General features: G+C 34.4%; 1 protein-coding gene across 5 annotated transcripts in view; it reads right to left on the bottom strand.

Moving 5' to 3' along the window:
• Positions 1-17,503, bottom strand: part of MAPK10 (mitogen-activated protein kinase 10) — a 316,646-nt gene that overhangs the window by 162,851 nt on the left and 136,292 nt on the right. For 3 of the 5 annotated variants that reach the window (XM_045473444.1, XM_045473443.1, XM_045473445.1), the window contains one exon: positions 1,130-1,201. The exons of 1 other annotated variant lie outside the window; for it this stretch is intronic. In XM_045473444.1, coding sequence (XP_045329400.1) covers positions 1,130-1,195 — 66 coding nt within the window. In that variant the 5' untranslated portion in view covers positions 1,196-1,201. Of the gene's footprint in view, positions 1-1,102; positions 1,202-17,503 lie in introns of those variants that run through there. One more of the 5 variants, XM_045473446.1, reaches the window with a different exon arrangement.

The raw sequence follows: 17,503 nt of genomic DNA, 5'->3' as shown, positions 1-17,503 counted from the left end.
ATAAGCACATATTACTTCTAGAATCAGAAAAAACTGTACTAAAATAATAGAAGGTGTAGTTATTTTTTAAACCTTGTTCCAATGGATGCATGCCACTGTCTGTTTACAGTACAGCTCAGTGAGAAGATACAATGAAAATCATACAGAAAAACTGAATTGCTTTTTGCTTGGGGCATGAATAAAGTTACTATATAATTTATTATCCAAAGAACAGTCCTGAGAGTAAAAAGGAACACTATTAATTATACCATAACAATAGGCTGAATTTAGGATTACCCTAAACATACCTATAGTAGGAAAAGGACCCCAGGTAGCTTTTTTTTTTTTAATTTTTTTTAACATTTATTTATTTTTGAGAGAGAGAGACAGACCGTGAGCAGGGGAGGAGCAGAGAGAGAGGGAGACACAGAATCCGAAGCAAGCTCCAGGCTGTGAGCTGTCAGCACAGAGCCTGACACAGTGCTCGAACTCACGAACCATGAGATCATGACCTGAGCTGAAGTTGGATGCTTAACCTACTGAGCCACCCAGGCACTCTCAGGTAGCTTCTTTCCTAAGAATAATGTGTGCGAATAAAGGAAAGCAGTCTTTTATCTGGTCTGTTTACACTACCTTCTTATTGTTTGTTGTAGGTTAAATATACCTTTATTTGCTATTATTATTGTTTACCCTTTTACCAACTACTAGTTAGCACTGGGCATCAAAAACAAACTGAGCACTCCCTGCATGTTACTATATGTGGGCATCAGAGAACTGCTACATAGAGCTCATTAGTCCTTAGGATGAGAAATGATAACACAGACTTCAGCTATTTTGATGATTGAAGCCACATTCAAGGATTAGGAAAGACATATTACTGACATTAAGTATAAATAAAATCTAATAAGAAATCACATTACACAGTGATTAAACACTATTATTTGTAATCATTAAAAAGAATTATCTTCATTTCTATTCTAACTTAAGAAAACTGGGAAAGAAAAAACATCTAACTACCCACCTCTAATTCCCAAGTCATTTTAAATCCATATCAATACTAACTTGGTGTAGAACATAGGCAAGCTGAAATGGCAAAATGGAAATACAAGGGAATATACTGTACCTTGTTTTACCTGTAAGGAACACACACCTGACAAAAGGCAATTTTCACATCCAAGGTTGGTTCACTGCAGTAGTACAATAAATGGAGGCTCATAAATACCTATAGAAAAAGGGGGGGGCGTGAATTTCTAAATCACCTAATTTTTCATTATTTAATAGCATAAACTTTAATGTAATTTGAATTAAACACAAGGTGTCATGCATAACATATATGCAGCATAATCCTTATCCTGACTAGTACTAGGTACTTTTCACAAATCATAAACACTAAATAATAAAATAAGGGAAGATGTTTTATTTTTATAATGATCAACACCATCACAATCATAAAGATTAGATAAAAAGAATTGGATATACTTAGTAAGTTAAAGTTTAGAACTATTTATTATACAGTACTTTCAGTTCTAGGCAACTAACTTTAAAAATCTCAAACATATGCTCAAGAGCATATATATATAAGCATGCTTATTGCAGAATAAAGGGACTTTTAAATAAACACTAATTGATAATAGAATTATATATAGGACTTGAAATAACTGAATTCAAGCTTAAGGTATCAGCGTAGATAAATTTTTCAAACATGATGTTGAGTGGGGGAAAAGGCAAGTTTCAAAAGGGTATGAAGATCATTATATTATTAATATAAAATTTTAAAATATACAAAACCATACACATTACTTTGTTATATAATCATAAAACCAAAACCAAGAAAAAAAATGGGCACTATATTAACATCAATTTAATCTTGGTTAAGTACAAAGATTTCAATTACATTATTTTCCATATATTTAAAATATTTTATAATTTTGCAAAGTATTAAGGACAGGATAAAATCATGTAATGGTGGTAATGCCAAATTAAGCACTGTCTTATTGAGTATGATGAAGCAGCATCAGAGAAATCCAGCTGAAATCTTTTTCAGTTCAGTTAAGCTCACTTTACTGAATATGTTGTGTGCAAGACACAATTCTGTGAGTTAAACAATTTTAAAACCACGATTGACACAAGACTTCTGTTTCTGGAAAAATGAATGATTTGATATCCTAAAAACCACTCGGTGTAAAACTCCTAAAAAATTAAATGAAATATACAAATTCTATTTTTAATGCATAACTGAAGTGCCAGACGGAAAAGAAAGAAAGAAAGAAAGAAAGAAAGAAAGAAAGAAACGGAAAGGAAAAAGAAAAGAAAAAAGAAAGAAAAAAGAAAAGAAAAAAGAAAAGAAATTAATTCTGAGGCTGAAAACAATGTGAAACAATTCATGCAGAGAAGTAAAAGATCTGAAGTTGCCTCTTGTCCCTAGGTCATCTGCTGATGTCTGAAGATGAGAACTTTCATTTTTAGATAGTAGCATGTAGAATCCAAGAAACAAAGCTTAGAATCTATCTATGGTGGGAAGTCACATTGAAGACACCTGCACGGAGCTTAATAGAGAACTTTTAAACAAACTTTAGAACTAGCGAAACAATCCCAGCAGGAAGGTCTGAATTGTAAGAAAAAATATTTTACGTGGGAACTTGGTAGATTTTTTAAATTTAAGAAAGAATGAAAGGGCAAGAACATATAAAACATTCCTGAAGAAGAGCAGAATGGGTGTTTGTGGAGGTTAGGAGGGTCCACAGTTGTAGTTAGTAAATGTATGTGGGATTGATGCAGAACTAGACCTATAAATTAATAAAGAGCCAAAAACAGACACATACATACATGGAAACCTAATTATGTTAAAGTCTGCATCGCAAATATTTGGGGAAAGAAGAAGCTATGCATTAAATCATGCTGAGACAATAGGTCATGCATCATAAATATGGGGGATGTAGGTGGGGTAGAAGCACACCCCTGTTGAAAGACAATACTCTATCAGATCTTTCACACTTCTCCATATCTTGCAAACAGAACCACTGGCTGTCTTTATTCCAGACTATCTTCTCAAGGATAATTACAAAGCAAACAGTCTTGGAAGAGAGAGATAGTATCTCCCTCCGGAACAAAGGGCAGGTTTGATTACTCTCCAGTATAATAAAGATAAGGTGTCCCTCTGGGACAAGCCATGCTTACTGCCATTATAAATACATGGCTTCCTTTGCCAGTATAAATACACTCCTTTGGAGTTCCTCTTCCAAAATGTAACCCACTCTATATGCAGTAGTCACCCGACCTTTGAGTCACCCTACGTGGTTGAGGGCAGAGGAACGGACATGAATGTTGACATTCTAGCTACTGCTATTAATGTGAGTAACCACAAGAATCTGTGTCTACTTTTTCAAGCTACGTGGTAGAGTCACGCATGTTTGTTTCATCATTATTTTTTTATTTATTATATTTTTATAAAATTTTTTTATGTTTATTTTTGAGAGAGAGGGAGAGAAAGTGAGAGTGGGGGAGGGGCAGAGAGAAACAGGGACAGAGGATCTGAAGCATGCTCTGCACTCGCAGCAGAAAGCCTGATGCAGGGCTCAAACTCACCAACCGGGAGATCATGACCTGAGCCAAAGTTGGACAGTTAACTGACTGAGCCACCGAAGTGTCCCTATTTCACTATTACTTTTTTAAACCTTACATATATGAAATACCATTTGATATGTCAAATATTTTATAATAGGAAAAAGTTCAAGTGACACAAGGAACTAGTGGTCCTTCATTCTTTCGCTAGACATTGCTGTGCAGGCACAAATGCCTGGAATCAAAACACTCATAATAGCATTAATGGGAAATGATCTTGAAGAGAAATGCTGAGGGGTATAAAGAGGGAAGATAGAAGAAATTGTGCTTGATGATAACATTAAACTACTGAATTAAGAAATTCGGGAACTTTTCTACTTCTAGACTTTCTGTTATATAAGAAGGTAAATCCCCCATTAAAAAAAAAAAAAAAAACTACTAAAATATACTCAGAGAGCAAAAACTAAAACAAAGCAACAACAAAAAATATGGTTTACTCCTCAGATTTTAATCCGTGAGATTATTTGATTGTATCCATGAGATTTTAAGGAGATTTATATATCATTTTTGCCAATTACCTCTACTTTTTAAATTTTTAAATTTAGTTTTAAATCAGGTATAATTTACTCATAGCAAAATGAACTGTTCTTAAGTATATATGTTGATGAGTTTCGACAAATGCACATATCCACGTAACTCACATTCCAATGAAGATAAAAAATAGTCTGAAAACCCTAGCCCCCCCAGGCAAACAATGTTCTAACTTCTTTCAATATAAATTGGTTTTTCTTGTCTTTGAACTCACATAAATGCAACCATACAGTATGCACTCTCTTTTGTTGGGCTTCTTTTGCCCAGCAATATGCTTTTAGTACTCAGCCATATTGGCATAAATTTTAGTAATGGTTCATTCAATAATGGCGTTTAATGCATCACAGTGTGCTATTCATCTACTTTAGGACATTTGAGGTGTCTCTAATTTTTGATATTATTAATAATGCTCCTATGAATACTTACCTACATGTATTCTTGTATAAATATGCTTTCATTTCTCTCAGGAAAAGTACCCAGAGAAAAAATTGTTCGATCATGAGATTAGGAATATATTTTATTTATGAAAAACTGACAGACACATTATCAATCCCCTGCAGCAATGTATGAAATTCAGGTGTTTTACATCTTTGCCAACATTTGGTTTATCAGTTTTCTAAATTTTAATCATTCTAATGGGCATTTAATTACATTTTGTTATGGTTTTATTTTTTATTCCCCTAATGACTAATGATGATGAGCTTATTTTTATTTGTTTATTGGCCACTTATTCATAATCTTTTGTGAAGTGCCTTTTCAATTTTTTTACCCATTTGGTGGTAGATTATGGGTGGGGGGGGGAGGAGATTATCTCTTATTTTTTACAAAATATAGAAATCTTTTATTTCAGATGAAAGTTTTCTGTCTATATACATATTATAAATATTTTATTTCAGTTTGTGGCTTCATATTGAACTTAGAAATGCTGTCTTTTAGTAGTATTTAATTTTTATGAAATGCATTTCCTTTGTCTTTCTTTTATTAGTAGTGCTTCCTTGAGTTTATCAAGGGATCTTCCTTGAGTTTATCAAGGGCGTGATCCACACCAAGTTCACAAAGATATTCTTCCACATTTTCTTCTTGAAGCTTTGCATTGTTAATTTTACTTTTAGGAATATAATCCACCTGTAATTAATTTTAATCTATAGTGTGATTTTTTTTAACGTTTATTTATTTTTGAGACAGAAAGAGACAGAGCATGAACGGGGGAGGGTCAGAGAGAGAGGGAGAGAGAATCTGAGAGAGGGAGAGGGAGAGAGAATCTGAAACAGTCTCCAGGCTCTGAGCTGTCAGCACAGAGCCCGACGCAGGGCTCGAACTCAGAGACCCTGAGATCATGACCTGAGCTGAAGTCGGACGCTCAACCGAGCCACCCAGGCGCCCCATAATCTGTGGTGTGATTATATACTGAGGTATATATTGAAGTTCATTTTTCTCCTTATAAATAGCCACTTGTTCAAGTATCCTCAGTCATAATAACTTCCTTTCTATACTGAGTTACCTCACTGCCTTCGTCAAAAAATCAACTGACTGTACAAATGTGGATCTATTTCAGGAACTTTTTTTGGTTCCATTGACCTACTATCTATTTGACCCCATTATCATTCTGTCTTGAATATTGCAGCTTTATAATAAGTCTTCAAATTAGGTAAGTCCTCCAAATTTTTTTCTTCTTTTTATTTGTGAGACTCTTCTGGGTCTTTGCATTTCCATATGAATTTTAAAATCAGCCTGACATTTCAAAACATTATTTAAAAACTTTCTGCAATTTGGTTGAGAATGTAGTAGCGCTATAGCTCACATTGGGAAGAAAGATATCTTAACAATATTGGGTATAGTTTATCCATAATCATGGTGTATCTGCCCATTTCTTTTAATTCTCTCTAATTTACCTCAGGAATGTTTCAGAGTTCGCAGTGTATAGATCTTGTATGTTTTTCTTTAAGTGTATTCTTTAGCATTTACATTTTTGATACTAATGTAAATGGCATATTTTTAATTTCCATTTCCCAAATGCTTATTTCTTAAAATAATGTTAATTTTTGTAAGTGAACTTGCATTCTACCACACTGTTAAATTCATTTATTAAATCCAGTAAATATTTTTAGTTTGTTTAGGATTTTTCTTACACATAGAAAAGTTGTCTGCAGATGAAAATAGTTTTTCCTTTTTCCTTTCCAATCTGTTTTTCTTGCCTAATTGTTCAAGCACAAAGTTGAATAGAAGGGAGGAGATGTTAATGATCTCTGTCTTTTAAGACATGTATATAGTCCGCTTAAATTTAAAGTAAATATGAATATTGCTGAGATCAAGCCTACCACTGTACTCTTTGTTTCATATTTTACCCTTGTATTCTTTATTCCATTTTTTCCTCTTTTTCAGACTTTTTTGGAAGAACTGGGTATATTTTTGTTTTCCATTTTATTTTACCCAGTAGCTTATTATTTATATGTATTTTTTAGTGGTTGTTCTAGAGTTTGCATTTTTAATTTTTAGTCATCTAACTTCAAATAATATGATTCTACTTTACATATAGTTTAAAAAACTTACACTAGTATACTTCAATTTTCCCCTCTAGTCCTCTGAACTATTGTTGTCATATATTTTACTTATACATGTTTTATAAGCCCCATAACACATGGCTATTATTTTTGCCTTAAATAAGCAATTCTATTTTAAGGAAATTTAGATTACAAAGAAAAGTATTGTATATTTGCTCACATATTTTCTCTACGTAGTTCTTTCACATGCTTCTTTAAGTTTATTGTTAAGCATTTATGTTTTTGATATTATTATAAAAGGTATTTTTATTTTATTCCCATTTTCCAAATGTTCATTTCTGGCATTGAATGGGAAAATGTTCTCCCAGCCCCTCTTCAGTTTTTCCTTCAGTCTTCTCACAGCACTTTGTTCACACTTTTATTATGAATATCTTATAATATTGTAACTGTTTTTTCATATGTCTATTCCATACATACTACATTATGTCCTTCTCAGGTAAAGTGACCATGTTTTATTCATGTTCACAACCCCAGGGCCCAACACTATTCTCAGTATAGAGCTAATGTTGAGTAAATGTTTATTGAATAAAAGCAGACTCAAATTAAAAAAGCTTCCTTCCTTCTCTAGTACAAATCTAAGTATTTTATTATCTCTGCATATTCAGATCTATAAGTTTTCAACAAATTTGGTGCTAATAAATTAGGAATGAGGAGTTTGTAGTGGTGGGAGTATGAGAGTCCAACACAGATGACCTCAAAATGCTACCCAGCAAGGCTGTTTTTAGTTCTGTACTGCTGAATTGGGCATGTGGGAAATAATAATATCCAGCCCGCCACCTAAAATGAACAATGTATTTTAATTTTTAATGAGTGAATAATCTTTCTATGGAAAGTAAGCATCCTGACCTTTCCTGGTTGCATTATAAAGATTCTAAATGTAGCACCATGACTAAGTCACTAAGTCACTGCAGAAACTCCTTGTTCCACAAAGGGACATTACAAGAAAAAGAATGTTCAGTATGATATTCTCAGTGATTTACAGAAAACTAGTCTGGTAATCATATTCCCTAATAACATGGCAGAAAGCATTTGGCACCACTGCATAGAAACAACATAAATGGCCAGGGCATTATCTCGATATTAGTCTAAAGTATAATTAATGACAATAGCTTGGTGCAGTATAGGACCCATGAGTAGCTTGAAAAGGGAGGAGATGCTAATTTGGGGAGTTTAGTGCTTTCAATTACTGGTTGTTCTTGTGGGAAAAGTCCCATATGTGCACTCCTTGCTATGTAGTATACTGAGTTTCTCTTCGTTACATGGCTATATGAGTTAATGACTACTCTGAACAAAGCAGTAGACCAAGGTGTATGAATGAGATATACTTAATTTATTAGATCGAACTGGTGCACAACAGCTACTATAAAGAATGTAACTATGATGTGTTTTAATAGCTTAGATCAATACTTAAATTTGTTTGTATGTGAGATGTGCCAACAAACCACAGGAGGTTTAAGAAGTTTTACAGATGCAAAAAAATCAAATTGTTCTGGGCAGCTCCAGGCTCCCATGGTTTGTCACTAAATGTAATACATGCAAGAGTAAACTAAATGAGCAATTAATTACACAATATGTTTTGAGATCCAGCACTTTCCAAGTTTAACTGATATACAACAAATTCATTATCTGTAAATACTGTAAATAGTTTTTGATTTATTACATATGACTTATTAAAATATGACTCTCTTAACAGCCTGTAAGTATATGTACAATATGAGAATACAGAGTCATTGTTAATTACAAGAACAAAAAAATACTCTGTCTCTTCTATTCCCTAAAGAATTCTCCCAACTATGTATAAAAAACATACATATTGGGGCACATGGGTGGCTCAGTCGGTTAAGCATCTAACTCTTGATCTCAGCTCAGGTGTTGATCTCAGGGTCATGAGTTCAAGCCTGTGTTCGGCTCCACGCTGGGTGTGGAGTCTACTTTAAAAAAATTAAAAATTAAAAAAATTAACATTTTTGAAAAGTACCTATAAAGAAACTAATGAAAAGTAAATATACCATGAAACAAGTAATTATCTTTTTAGTGCTGACAGAAAAAAATTAAATTTAATGTTCTATTAAGAACTGTGCATTTGCTTACTTTAAGATATTATTAAATCTTTTGGTCCATGGACTATAATTTTTTTCTCAGGGACTACCATTTAGAGCAGAAATCAGCAAACTGTGGCCCATGGACCAAATTCAAATCACCACGTTTTTGTAAATACAATTTTATTGAAACACATTCATTCATTAGTTTACATAGTGTCTATGGCTGCTTTTACACTACAATAGTAGATTTGAGTAACTATGATAGAAACTATATGACCTGCAAAGGCTAAAATATTTACTATCTGACACTTTATAGAAAAAGTTGCCAGGAGCACCCGGCTGGCTCAGCCGGTACAGCATATGGCACTTGGTCTTGGGGACATGAGTTCAAGCCCCACATTGGGCACAGAACTTACCTCCAAAAAAAAAAAAAAAAGAGAGAGAGAGAAGAAGAAAGAAAGAAAGAAAGAAAGAAAGAAAGAAAGAAAGAAGAAAGAAAGAAAGAAAGAGAAAAAATAAAAGGTTGCCAACCTCTGATTTAGAGCACTCTCAATACAAACATGTAGAAGCACATCATTAGCTTCAGTATAAAGGCAAAAATAATCCAATGACTCTAATCATAAGTATATAAGTACACAAAATACTTTTTCATAAATTATACTTAAATTTAATATATATTATTTCTTTCCAAGTAATCTATGCTTGTCTTTATTCCTTTCCAAGTAATCTATGCTTGTCTATATCTAAAAGCTAAATATCTCTTAAAATATTGTTCATATAACAAGATAATTGCTTCCAAAGAAATCCTTTGATAAACTTATTTAGCAGGAGTAAAGCAATAGAGACCAGAATATAAGAGATGAGAAAGCAACAAATACATAAGAAATAGGAAGGATTATTAAGAGAGAGGACATATAAAATAAGAAATGTAAAAACAGCAAAATTCACCAATTCAAGAATTACAATACAAACATTTTTAAGTTTCTTAATATTGAACATATAACACTGCTTCTGGTCCTAGAAACCTGGTAGGGTTAGCTAACATGGAAACTCTCACATCACAAAACTCTAGATTAGTTGGGTAAACTGTAACAAAAAGTAGTTTTGGATTTACATTAAAAAAGGAAAATTGCCAGTGGTGTTATGAAGTTGGCTCCTACAATCAGCTAGCAAAAGCTGATTGGGCACATCTTTTCCCAACTCCATGCCTGATGACGCTACTTCAGTGGGGTTTAAAATTGTTTTTTGTGGGAACATTTAGACTATAGAAACTGGTATATTCTACAAACCAAGCTTTCTTCAGAGAATTGGTGATTAAACATTGAGTAGTACACAACTGGAAGTTACCAGGTACCGGAAATGAAAGAAGACACTAAAAAAGATAAATCACAAATCTCCAGATATATCACAAGGAAAGCAAATACCTCAAGTGAGAATCATCAGATACTATAAAAAAAAGTATTACCACCATAAGAACTTTATATGATCAAAACAATTAGAAAGACCATAAGTAGGAATGAGTGAAATAATTAAAGAGTCAGAATAAGGAACAAAGGAGGAGGGTTAAGATGGTAGAGAAGTAGGGTAACCCTAGGCTTGCCTCCTCCCTCAAACAGCAAGTTAAATATCCAATCACTCTGAACACCCAAGAAATTGATTGGAAGTCTTAAAAAGCAAAGTTGCACATCTACAAAAAGAAAAACAACAACCCATGGAAAGTAGGAACTGCGAAGAGTTGATTTGTGGGAGAAAAGAGCTTCAGGTGCTGCAGTGGGGAAGGATCCCTGATCACAGAGAGCGGTAAGCTAAGAGTAAAGAAAAACAAATAGTGAAAACACACAGGGGACAGCACAAGAAAACACTTCCCCAAAACCACTGGCAGGGAAAAAAGAAAGGGTTTCAATACCACCAGTTTTTTTTATAAACAGCAAAGTTTGAAGTTTCAGAGCTCAGTGCCTGACAGCATTCCAGTGAAGAAGCAGGACAGAGCCATGGGAGTGGGCTGCATGTTCTGAGGATCCCCTGGGATCCTTGGAGTGCTTTCAATAGAGGTGATAGGGTCTCTCCATTGGCAAAAGACCTGGCCAAGGCTACTGAGCTGTCCCATTCACTAGTATAGGAACAAAGATGCCAGCTGAGGGCAGCAAACGGTGGTGCCAGCTGTGTGTTGCAATTTACCATAAACTCTGAGCTGCTGCCACCACGCAATCACTCAACTGTTTCCTGGGACAAGCTCAGGCTACAGGGCAGCAAGATCCTCCCTCAGAGGATCAGCACAGGTAGAAACCCAGGGAGCCTCTGAAGTGTGGGGTTTTCAAACACGGCTTTGTCTGAGATAAAACCCAGGAGGGCAGACAGTTCACACAGACAGGGTGAAAGGGGGGATCTGCCGGAAGACTTGGACACAGAAAGGGTGACTGCGCATCTCTGACATAACCAACTTCCCACTCTGGAGAGTAGAGAGGAGGGTGAAACCATTTTTACTCCTATCCAACAAGCACTGATCTACCCCAGTGAGGTAAACAGCGCCAACAAGTGGAGAACAGAGCTGTTACACCAAGCCACACACCCCTCTGCCCTCCAAACACATTTCTACTAGGGCAAGTTGGCCTGAGAATCAGAGCCACAGGCCCCTTCCACAGAGAACAAGCACAGCCCCTCCCAAGCACTAAGTCTATGGATCATAAAGTGTGTAAAGCTTCAGCTCTAGGGGAAATGTGACCTAGCTTCTTTTGGGGTTTGTTTTGGTTTGTGTGGTTTATTTTTCTTGGGTACAGAAAGAGCAAATTTTTTATTTTTTAATTTTCAACTTTTAATTTCTTTTATTTTTTTCTTTTTCTTTTTTCTATCAAGCTTCTCTTAATAACCAGACCAAAACATACCTAAGATCTAGCTTTATTATTTTTTTAAATCTTTTAATTTTAATTTTATTTTATTATTTTTTTCTCCAAAATGACAAGTCAGAGGAATTCATCTCAAAAGAAAGAACAGGAAGAAATGTCAGTAAGAGATTTCATTAATACAGAAATAAGTAAGATGTCTGAACTACAATTTAAAACAATTAAGAGGATTCTAACAGGGCTTGAAAAAGCATAGAAGACTCTGGAGAATCTCTTACTGCAGAGATAAAAGAGCTAAAATCTAGTCAGGCTGAAATTTAAAATGCTATAACTGAGATGCAAGCCCAATGGATGCCATAACAGTAAGGATGGATGAAGAAGAGGAACAAATTACTGATGTAGAAGAAAATTATGGGAAATAATGAAGCTGAAAATAAGAGGGAAACAAAGGTAATGAATCACAAAGGTAGACTTAGGGAATTCAGTGACTTATTAAAACTGAATAACATTCATATCATAGAAGTCCCAGAAGATGAAGAGAGAGAAAAAGGGGCAGAAGATTTATTTGAGCAAATTATAGCTGAAAACTTTCCTAATCTGAGGGAGGACACAGACATCAAAATCAAAGAACAACTCCCATTAAAGTCAACAAAAGCCATCCATTGCCAAGGTATATCATAGTCAAATTCACAAAATACACACACAAGTAAAGAATCCTGGAAGTAGCAAAGGAAAAAAAAAAGTAGAGATAATAAAGACTAGAGCATAAATACATGATACAGAAATAACAGCAACAACAATAACAAAACACACAGTAGAACAGATCAATGAAACTAAGAGTTGGTTCTTCAAAAAAATTAATAAAAAATGATAAATCCCTAGCCAGACTTACCAAAAAGGAAAGAGAAAGGACCCAAATACATAAAATCACAAATGAAAGGGGAGCTATCACAACCAATACCCCAGAAATACAAAAAATTATAAGAGAATATTATGAAAAATTATATGCCAACAAACTGGACAATCTGGAAGAATGTATAAATTCCTAGAAATATGCAAACTGCCAAAACTGAAACAGGAAGAAATAGAAAATTTCAATAGGTGCATAACCAGCAAAGAAATTGAAACAGTAATCAAAAATCTCCCAACAAACAAGAATCCAGGGCCAGACGGCTTCCCAGGGGAATTCTACCAGACATTTAAAGAAGAGTTAATATCAATTTCTCTCAAACTGTTCCAAAAAATAGAAATGAAAGGGAAACTTCCAAACCATTCTACGAAGTTAGCATTACCTTGGTTCTAAAACCAGATAAAGACACCACTAAAAAGGAGAATTACAGACCAATATCCCTTATGAACATGGATGCAAAAATTCTCAACAAGATACTAGCAAATTGAATCCAACAATACATTAAAAGAATTTATCACCATGATCAAGTGGGATTTATTCCTGGACTGCAGGGCTGGTTCAGTATTTGCAAATCAATCAATGTGGTAAGCCACATTAATAAAATAAAGGATAAGAACCATATGATTCTCCCAATAGATGCAGAAAACACATTTGAGAAAATATAGCATCCACTTGATAAAAACCCTCAACAAAGTAGGGATAGATGGAACATATCTCAATATCATAAAGGCTACATATGAAAGACCCACAGCTAATATCATCTTCAATAGGGAAAAACAGCCTTTCCCCTATAGTGTCAGGAATAAGTCAGGAATAAGACAAAGATGTCCACTTCTCACCATTACTATTTAACATAGTACTGGAAGTCTTAGCCTCAGCAATTAGACAATGACAACAACAACAAAAAATAAAATAAAAGGCATCCAAATCAGCAAGGAAGAAGCAAAACTTGCACTATTTGCAGATGACATGATACTCTATGTAGAAAACCCAAAAGACACCACCAAGAAATTGCTAGAACTAATATATGAATTCAGCAAATCATAGGATATAAAATCAATATACAGAAACCCGTTGCATTTCTATACACTGATAATGAAGCAGCAGAAAAAGGAATCAAGGAATTGATCCCATTTGCAATTGCACTTAAGACAATTAGATACTTAGGAATAAACCTAACCAAAGAGGTAAAAGATCTGTACTCTGAAAGCTAGAGAACTTTAAGAGGACACAAAGAAATGGAAAAGCATTCATGTTCATGGATTGGAAGAACAAACACTGTTTAAACGTCTAAACTATCCAAAGGAATACACATTTAATGCAATCCCCATCAAAATACCACCAGCATTTTTCACAGAGCTAGAACAAACAATCCTAAAAAAATGTGTATGAAACCACAAAAGACCCCAAATAGCCAAAGCAATCCTGAAAAAGAAAAGCAAAACTGGAAGCATCACGATTCCAGATTTCAAGCTATATTACAAAGCTGTAGACTGCAAGAGAGTTTGGTACTCACACAAAAACAGACATATAGGTCAATGGAACATAATAGAAAACCCAGAAATGTACCCACAACTATATGGTCAACTAATCTTCGACAAAACAGGAAAGAATATCCAGTGGAAAAAAGATGGTCTCTTCAACAAATGGTGTCGGGAAAACTGGACAGCAGCATATGAAAGAATTAAACTGGACTGTCTTATACCATACACAAAAATAAATACAAAATGGATGAAAGACCTAAATGTGATATCTAAATGGTTTCATCAAAATCCTAGAGAATAGTAGCAGCAATCTCTTTAACCTTGGTCACAGGAAATTCTTACAAGACACATCACCAGAAACAAGGGAAACAAAGGCAAAAATGAACTAATGGGGCTTCATCAAGATAAAAACCTGCACAGTGAAGGAAACAATCAACAAAACTAAAGGCAAACTATGGAATGGGAGAAGATATTTGCAAATGACATATCTAATAAAGGGTTAGTATCCAAAATCTATAAAGAACTTATCAAACTCAACACCCAAAAAACAAATAATCCAGTTAAGAAATGGGCAGAAGATATGAATAGCCACTTTTCCAAAGAAAACATCCAGATGGTTAACAGACACATGAAAGGTGCACAACATCACTTATCATCAGGGAAATACAAATCAAAACCATGATAGGATACCACCTCACATCTGTCAGAATGGCTAAAGTTAACAACACAAGAAACAACAGGTGTTGGTGAAGACACAGAGAATGGGGAACCTTTTGTACTTCTGGTGGGAATGCCAACTGGTGCAACCACTCTGGAATATGGAGGTTCCTCAAGAAATTAAAAATAAAACTACCCTATGACCCATCAATTGCACTACTAGGTATTTACCCAAAGCATACAAAAATACAGATTGGAATGGGTACAACCCAGTGTTTATAGCAGCATTATCAACAATAGCCAAACTATGGAGAGAACCTTAATGTCCATTGACTGATGAAAGGATAAAGAAGATGTGGTATGTGTGTATACACACACACACACACACACACACACACACACACACACAATGTAATATTACTCTGACACCAAAAAGAATGAAATTTTGCCATTTGCAACAATGTGGCTGGAACTAGAATGTATTATGCTAAGCGAGATAAATCAGACCGAGAAAGACAAATACTATGATTCCACTCCTATGTGGAATTTAATAAACAAAACAAAACAGATAAACATATGGGGGATGGGGAGATGGAAAAAAACCATAAGAGATTCTTAATAACAAGGAATGAACTGAGGGTTGAGGGAGGGAGGTGGGTGAGGGATGGGCTAGATGGGTGATAGATATTAAGGAGGGCTCTTGTTATGAACAGCACTGGGTGTTGTATGTAAGTGATGAATCACTGAATTCTACTTCTAAAACCAATATTTCACTGTATGTTAAGTAACAAGAACTTAAATAAAATTTGAAAAGAAAAATAAATAATTTAGAAATCTACGTAAGTAAAAAAAATAAAAAGGAACAAATGTCATAAGAAATAAGTTATCACTACTATAAGAAGAAAAATTGGTAGATCTGAAAATGAACTAAATAGACATTGTGGGAAAAGTAGCTTTTTTTTTTTTTTTTTTTTTAATTTTTTTTTTTTCAACATTTATTTATTTTTGGGACAGAGAGAGACAGAGCATGAACGGGGGAGGGGCAGAGAGAGAGGGAGACACAGAATCGGAAACAGGCTCCAGGCTCCGAGCCATCAGCCCAGAGCCTGACGCGGGGCTCGAACTCTCGGACCGCGAGATCGTGACCTGGCTGAAGTCGGACGCTTAACCGACTGCGCCACCCAGGCGCCCCGAAAAGTAGCTTTTAAATTAAAAGCCTAATAGGTTAATAGGCTGAATAGAAATAATCGAGTTAATGAAGTAGAAAAAGATTCATAAGCATTTATCACATACTAATAAAGAGATGGAAAATATAAAAGATTGAGAGATACAGGCAATAGAATAACAAGGTCCAAAATAAATAAAACAAGTTTCAGAAGGAACAAAGCAAATCAAATGTGCAAGGGGCAATATTTGAAGTGATAATGACAGTTAATTCTCCTATATAGTTGTAAAACATACTGAAGTCCTTAGCAGGATAGATAAGAATAAATCCATGCCTAAAAAGAGTACGAAGAGCAGCCAACACAGTAATAAAATCCTAAAAGCAACTAGAGATAAGAGTCAGAATCCCCATAACAAACAACTGGACTGAAGGAAGGCTAATGCGTATATAAGTATTAAACTAAGAAAAATGGTACCTTAGAATGTCACTTTAAAACACAAAATAGAGGGCTCCTGGATGGCTCAGTTAATTTGGCTCAGGTCATGAGCTCATGGTTCCTGAGTTCCAGCTGCACGTCAGGCTCTGTACTGACAGCTCAGAGCCTGGAGACAGGCTTCGGATTCTGTGTCTCCCTCTGTCTTTGCCCCTCCCCCCATTCGTACTCTGTCTCTGTCTCTCTTTCTCAAAAATAAATAAACTTAAAAAAAAATAATAAAACACACAATGGAACCATAAGAAAGAAAAAAATACAAAACAGAACCAACATGATGAGAACAATAAAACATATAAACAAACATTAAACAAAAGATCAGTTTACTACCAACATACAATAGAAAGTAAAGTTCTCTAATTTTGATGAGAAAAATTCTAATTTTGATGGCAAAAACATCCTATAATTTGCAACCAGTTGGAGGACAAGTAACAAACATTAGAGGTCACCCCCCCTCGTTCATCAAATAGGGACTCAGAAGCCAAGCAAGGAAGCACAATAAAATAGTCCCAATACAAAACCACCCTCAAAGTAACTTAAAAAAAAAAAAAAAAAAAAAGGTTTTCTGCTTAACAGCAAAGAAATAAAAAATAAGATATTATTTTACCTCTCAAATTCTTGAAGTTTTGATGATTAACATTCAATGCAAAACAGACCTAACCTGCCATCTTCCTCCCAGACCTCTATTTCAATATCCTACTTTATTCATGTCAATGTAAAATAGCACTAAATAAATATTCGTTAAATGAATTGCTATATGTTGCAAATTAAAATAGATACAAACTGTGGGGGCAACTTGACAATAAGGTATTCGATTGCTTTAAAATGCATTTAAATTTTTTAATGTAATTTATTGTCAAATTGGTTTCCATACAACACCCAGTGCTCATCCCAACAAGTGTATTTTAAATTTAAATAATTCCATATCTAAGTACTTATGGCAAAGATATAATCAAGTATCTGTACAAAGATTAATCTATAAGAATGTTCACCATAGCACATTCACAGTAAAATAATTGAAAAACTAAATGTTCAATAAAAATAGATTAATAAAAGCACGTTAAAAGCATATAGCATAATTCCATTTAGCCATTTATAAATTACAATATGTATAAATGTTCACAATACATTGTCAAGTGGAAAAATACAACAAAAATGGGTTACAATATGACCCCAATCTTTTTTAAAAAATAGATATGAGTATAGTCTTATAGAGATAGAAA

This window comes from Leopardus geoffroyi, chromosome B1, assembly GCF_018350155.1.
Source record: "Leopardus geoffroyi isolate Oge1 chromosome B1, O.geoffroyi_Oge1_pat1.0, whole genome shotgun sequence".
NCBI lineage: Eukaryota > Metazoa > Chordata > Mammalia > Carnivora > Felidae > Leopardus > Leopardus geoffroyi.
Note: the sequence above shows the minus strand (reverse complement) of the source record. Positions and strands in the feature narration are given on the sequence as shown.